The 7,002-nt window shown below is 41.0% G+C and overlaps 1 protein-coding gene across 1 annotated transcript; it reads right to left on the bottom strand.

Annotated features, from left to right (window-relative positions):
• Nucleotides 1–996: 996 nt before the first annotated feature.
• rps15 (ribosomal protein S15) lies at nucleotides 997–2,903 on the bottom strand. Its single transcript, XM_061239612.1, has 4 exons — nucleotides 2,832–2,903; nucleotides 2,297–2,382; nucleotides 1,401–1,635; nucleotides 997–1,155 (listed from the first exon to the last, which is right to left on the bottom strand). Exons 1-4 carry the CDS (start codon nucleotides 2,832–2,834, stop codon nucleotides 1,042–1,044), a joined length of 438 nt encoding a protein of 145 aa, XP_061095596.1. The 5' UTR covers nucleotides 2,835–2,903; the 3' UTR covers nucleotides 997–1,041.
• Between the last annotated feature and the right edge of the window lie 4,099 nt (nucleotides 2,904–7,002).

Genomic DNA, 7,002 nt, shown 5'->3' with positions numbered 1-7,002 from the left:
GAGGCAAGATTTAGCCAAATCATTGGGCTTAAAGGATAAGCCTCAGGTGACAGAATCCAGTCCTGGGGTGCATTTCACAAAGCAGGATTACTCAGTTAGCTGGATAACTATGCTGAGTAAAAACAAAGAGCATTCTACTTCAGCCAATATTCCATATTTTGAGTTCCGGGTTTTAGTCAGTGAAGTTATCCAGCCAACACTGCAATCCCGTCACATGTAACATTTTGAGTTCCGAAGAAACAACTTCCAGGTGACGTTTTGTAGCGTGGTGGTTCCCAAATTTGGCTCTTGATCAACACTGCTGTACCCTGCACAGCAATAATTCCAGGTTCCATTTTAACATAACTTACCATGCATAAACATGACATTAGATTTTGAACTTTTACCATTTACCAGAATGTTTACACATACCACTAAAGACCTGGCAAAGACTAAAGAATGGAAAACAGTCCTACAAAACTTGTTGCTGCAATAATGCAAGGGTTAAGCCCTGCCAGCTGAAATACCTCAGAATGAGAATCTAAATGTTTTCTTGCAAGACCACCCCACTCTTCCAGTCATCTTGCCTCCAATATCTGTATTCAAATTGAACGACAAGCAAGCAACCAAATATTAACGGCAAACCAGTTTCCAAATTCATGTGGACGAGCACAGACGTGACTTAATAAAAAAATGCAACCATTGTTTGGTTTTTATTTTACATTTCAACCTCAAGCGGAGTACAAGCCAAGTGCTACTTAGTCCCTGCATAGATTTGCTTGCGAATTTGTTTGGTAAAAATGAGGTTCAGATGACAAGTAACCTACTTTTGATAAGATTTTCAATAAAACAACCAGGGGCACAAACACGTCACCCATCTTGGTTATGCATGTTACGTCCTCAATCGGCCACAACAGTTTGACTTAAACTTATGACCGCGATTGTTGTGGACGCCAAATAAACATTTTTACCTCAATCCTGACTTTAATATGAACAAATAGAAATGAGAAAAGATGGTACTGTTTTTGAAATTTATTTACACCCACACAGGCCACGCCATTTCTACTTCAGCGGGATGAACCGAGAGGAATGGGTGGCTCCAATGCCAGGGCGACCGTGCTTAACAGGCTTGTAAGTGATGGAGAACTCTCCCAGGTAGTGGCCAATCATCTCAGGCTGCAAAGGAACAAGGCCACAGATTAGTCAATGTTTCATTCCTTCTTTTCTTCCCAACACACTCAACTATTACATTTTCAATATCTACTGAATAGTAAAAAAATTTTTGCTTTTAACATGGATGTTACAAAAAACAAAGGCAAACCCTCAATGCAATGTTAAGAAAGGAGTCATGACATACAGAGTACATACGTTACAAGACACCTAGTCACCCGGGCCCATACAGAACGCTCTAAATTCCTCACCTTGATCTCCACCTGGTTGAAAGTCTTGCCATTGTACACTCCCACCATGGACCCCACCATCTCAGGCAGGATGACCATGTCCCTCAGGTGGGTCTTCACCACTTCGGGCTTCTCCATGGGCGGCGCCTCTTTCTTGGCCTTGCGCAGACGCTTCAGGAGGGACTGCTGCTTGCGACGCAGACCGCGGTTCAGCCTTCGGCGCTGACGGGCGCAGTACAACTGCATCAGCTGCTCACTGGCAGGGGGGACGTTTAAATCCAGGTTAAAACACTGACAGATGTTCTGCCACAATCAAATTTTAACCAGAATCTCATTTTGTAAGCTTACAGCCGCCTAGGCAGAACATTAGCTGCATGAACCTGGTGTAAACTGGCAATAATTATGCTATGCATGGTCCCCATTTCAAATAAACATTAAATAACTGACTGGAGTTTTAAATAAAAGTCTAAGCATTCTGTTATCCACTGAGCGGCATGGCCATTCTGTTGAGTGCACGTAATGTGTAGCTGGCACAGAAAACTCCTGGTGGTTGACAAACTAGAATAGCTTCTCTTGCATTAAGATAAAAAAAATAAAAAAAACCTCGTCTATTTGACGATGGCCATAGGCAGTTATACCACTCTGCAAGGCAGTTGGCATGGCCATATTACCAGACATAAGTACCCTGTGCTCCCTAGCAGAACATGCTAACAGGCCATTCATTTTAGCTTACCAAGTTACTTGCAGCCATTCAATACGTTAAGGCAGTTCATAATACCTCTTTGACGTTTCCCATAGCACTCAAAGAGTATTAAAAGATCATAACTAAATACAGCACTAAACCCGCCATTAGAAAGCAATTGGTTACGTTGTTACGGAGTCAGGAATGACCATACGCTAAGTGAAACGTTACTTACTAGGACATGTCCAGAAGCTGGTCGAGGTCTACGCCTCTGTAGGTAAACTTCCTGAAGGTACGCTTCTTCTTCTGTTCAACGTCCGCCTGGGTGAACATAGATACGGTAAGTCAAGTGAGTTAAATGGAAACTTAAACCATGGACGGCGTTTTAGCGATCGATACAAGGCTAGCATCTAGTTAGCGAAAGACATTGCTAGCCAATTCAGAATGAAAGCCAGCAACCGAAGTATTCAACACTATAATACATTAATTCCCACACTAAACACGAGGTTTCTCTACTAGATTTGTATAACAACATGCTTCAACTACAACGAGACGTTTGCTAGCCAGTCGAATAACGACATCAGGCCTGGATTTGCTAACACCAGCCTGACAACTAGGCTGATTTCAGAAAATTAAAAATACTCATTTATAACCACTCGTGTATGTTAAACATTGTACTGTGCGATTACACAAGCATAGATGAAGCATAAGTAAGGACGATGGATATAGATTGTTCAGGGAAAATAGCCGCAAACAATGATGTGACCCACCATCTTGCCAGAGTTTTCCGGAAAAGAACGTTTTCGTTCTCGTTCGCCTTGTTATCGCGTGGTTACAATTTCCGCCAGTGTCGTAAACGCGTAGAGACGTTCAATTTCTGACGTAATAAATCCACACCATAGCCAGTGTGGCTCACAGAACTGTAAATAGTATCCACACTAGCAAATTTGTATTTTTGGACCAGAAACCAAATCTCTTGGCCTTGATAACAACATTTTATGTATAATGGGGAAAAACTGCAGAAACAGAAAAGCTATAAAAAAAAATAAATTAAAAAAAAATAACTTTGCCTACATGAATCCATTAACCCCCAAGCATTCATTATTTTAAAATGTATAATTGTGACAAAGGTGTTATTTATTTATTTTTCCATTTTTCCATTCTTACCTTTGTTCACTATTATTCCTGAACTATTATTCATTAACAGTTTTTGAAATGCATGCCTTACTGAAAACGTGATTGATTGAAATGTAACATGGAAGTGTTAAATTGAAAAGAAGTGTACCTGGATCTGTTAAACCAATGTGATTTGAGCTATGCTTGCTTGCGGTTACGAGTGAAAGAGAAACCATTATTAAATGATAATATTCTACAAAATGCTGGTGCAAAATAAGCTTTATTTCAGCATTTCTTTAAAAAAAGATAATGGTGGTCAGCTGTTTTGCCTTTATGAATTTTTTACAGTTGGCATATTTTATTTACTTGTTACTGAATTTTGATATAATCGTGGGCACATCCACACACAGTAACCAAGATAGTATTTTGTCAACATGAATATTTTGAAGCAATATGGTGAGATGACAAATAGGACACACTAACAGGCCAAACATAACTTTAATGAACAGTTCCAGTGAAGTCCATATGCTTTAAGGGCAGAGTGCAGTTTACTTCTATAATGAAACGACTGCCCCCTTAGTTAATGTTGTTAGCTTGGGCAAACAATTCATGTGGAGTGTGTCTTCCTGGGATGACATTACATGTCATTTGGCTGGTGCTTTTATCCAAAGCAACTCACAGTTCATTAGACTAAGCAGGAGACGATCCTCCCTTGGAGCAATGCAGGGTTAAGGGCCTTGCTCAACAAAATGTTTGGAAACTGTCAACAACTGATGTTGCCGAACTGGGGGAGAACTTGCAATAATTATCGGAAGTCTCCACATGTCTACTTGGCCATTTTCATATTTTAGACCTATGAATGACAAATCTCCAAAGATAGGCTTTTATACCTAAAAGCCTGTTGAAAGATCCTTTTCAACATTTCAGCCTAACTTGACACAGTTAGTGCCTTATTTGATATGTTAAAATGATACGAAATTTTGTCCATCAATGAATGAATTATCTTGTAGGCAGTAGTTTAAAAATGGGCAATCACTGTAATGCAGAATTATACGCTTCACTTATAAACAAAGCTTTATGACAGTATGGTATATCAATGGTCCTCACTCCTGGTCCCGGAGAACCACAAGGTGTGCTGGTTTTTGTTGTTAATTAGCACTTAATTTATCAATTAAAGCAGTTAATTACACTGTTAACTCACCTCACCTGATTTCTTGGGGCTGAATTGGTTGCTGATATTAAGGTGAAGACAAAAACCAGCACACGTTGCAGCTTTCCAGGACCTGGATTGAGGACTACTGGTTTATATATCAAGCTACATAGTCTTAAAGCAGGGGTCGGCAACCCTGGTCCTGGAGAGCTGGCTTTCTTCTCCACCTTAAAATAAGCAACCGATTCAGACCCAAGAAACCAGGTGAGGTAGGTTAACTGTGTAATCAACGGCTTTCATTGATCAATTAATGCCAAGTAACAACGAAAGCCAGCACAGCCTGCGGCTCGCCAGGACCAGGGTTGCCGACCCCTGTCTTAAAGTGTATTTAACTTTCAGATGATCTAGCTCAGGGGTGTCAAACTGAATCCCCAGGGGGCCACAGTGTCAGCGGGTTTTTGTGGTTTCCTTTCAATCAGCTGCCAATTAAGGCCAATTAAGGCCTTGAGAACAAGGCGTGTGGATACTTTAACCAATCAATGACTTGAATGAACCCAGAACACCCCGAAAACCAGCAGACACTACGGCCCTCCAGGACTGGAGTTTGACACCTTGATCTAGCTCAGGGCTGTCAAACTGAATCCCCAGGGGGCCGCAATGTCTGCGGGTTTTCGTGGTTTCCTTTAAATCAGCTGCCAATTAAGGACAATTAAGGCCTTGAGAACAAGGCGTGTGGATACTTTAACCAATCAATGACTTGAATGAACCCAGAACACCCCAAAAACCAGCAGACACTACGGCCCTCCAGGACTGGAGTTTGACACCTGTGATCTAGCTGCATGCTAACTCAACTGGCAAAGGAAGCAATCGGCTTTAAAATACAATGACGACTGTGTATCCTATGACGGCATGCTGTATATGGAAATATGAAAAGCTAGACTTGTTGGAGGAAGACTGAAAGAAAGTGTTCATTCATCAATCATCACGCATGCCTTTATGGGGTGAGGTCATATTGCTGCTGTCAGGAAATGACATTCTTATGGAAATTAATTAAAATGTGTCTGCTGTGAAAACTGTTGGCTCTGTTGCATTACATTACATTATTGTCATTTGGCAGACGCTCTTATCCAGAGTGACATACAGTTGATTAGACTAAGCAGGAGACAATCCTCCCCTGGAGCAATGCAGGGTTAAGGGCCTTGCTCAAGGGCCCAACGGCTGTGCGGATCTTATTGTGGCTACACCGGGGATCGAACCACTGACCTTGCGTGTCCCAGTCATTTAACTTAACCACTACGCTACAGGCCACCCTGTTGCAATGTTAATTCCATTAAGCTATAAGGTAAAGAACACACATTTTCAAAAGACGAGACAACTTGAATGGAATGGAAGAGCAATTATTCTTTACCAACACAGAAGGAATAACTTTCAGAGATATTTGTCAAAGGAAATGGATACATTCAAAGTTTGGTCTTCCTGGAATAAATTACATATAGCGGTGTATCCAAATGTTTTCTCAATGATGGAAACCAAAAACTAAAATATACTTTATGTCAATGTGCAGAATAAATGTATATTTCTTAGGCCTAATGGTAACAAGGGGTTGAAAATCTTTCTTATTGAAGATACTTGCAACAGGATCATGATGTTAATTACAAACTGTGTGTTGGATGCAACGTTATGTTTATTGAACACGCCAGGATAGTATTAACAGGAAATTGCGTAAAGTGTTTTATGGGAATGGCAGTTTAATTTAAAAAGCCCCATTTTACTGCTCATTTTATGGTTCAGTTCTGACCACCTTTGTCCACACACCTGTAGACAGAACATTTAACATTGGTTCTTTAAAAGGTTTATGCTGGTAAAATGTTTATTTTGCCAAACCAAGAAATTAAATTCCCTTAACCACAAATCATGGCTGGGCTTGTCTGTAAAGAAACCTTTCATGAGCACTGTCTAAACCAGGGGTCGGCAACCCTGGTCCTGGAGAGCCGCAGGGTGTGCTGGCTTTCGTCTCCACCTTAAAATAAGCAGCCGATTCAGACCCAAGAAACCAGGTGAGGGGAGTTAACTGTGTAATCAACGGCTTTCATTGATCAATTAATGCCAAGTAACAACGAAAGCCAGCACACCCTGCGGCTCTCCAGGACCACGGTTGCCGACCCCTGGTCTAAACAATGCAAGGTCCAGGCATTTTCAGATTCTCAGTGGGGGAAAACACACAGGGACAGATCCCACCTACAGGCGATATTAAACAACCATCCCAATTTAAAACACAGGGGGGTGCCAATGGTCTAATATAGACACACTTTATGGGTTTTCAGAGAGATGGTGCGGTCTTGAACGCCTTGTTCAGTTTAAACCTTTGTATTTGGAAAAAACTGAAAATGGAAATAACCAGCATATTTTTCCTCAAAACATAACCAAGTTATTTAAACTCCTTTTATTTTTAAAGTCATTTGTGCTATATGAATGGAATCTCTATCATTCAGTCAATTAAAGCACCGCAGACTCCCCCTTCCATTAAATAATCAGCCCCTGCAACATTTAGGCCAAGTGCAAATCAAACCAGCAGTGTCTGTCACGTCGATGTTAGACTACTCCTGCCCTCAACATACTTTCACATCCATAAGGAGATAAAGTCGGAAAAAGAATAGTGAACGCTACAACAGAAA

The sequence above is a fragment of the Conger conger genome, chromosome 4 (assembly GCF_963514075.1).
Source record: "Conger conger chromosome 4, fConCon1.1, whole genome shotgun sequence".
Classification (NCBI taxonomy): domain Eukaryota; kingdom Metazoa; phylum Chordata; class Actinopteri; order Anguilliformes; family Congridae; genus Conger; species Conger conger.
The sequence above is the reverse complement of the archived record's forward strand: the minus strand, read 5'-3'. Positions and strand labels throughout refer to the sequence as shown.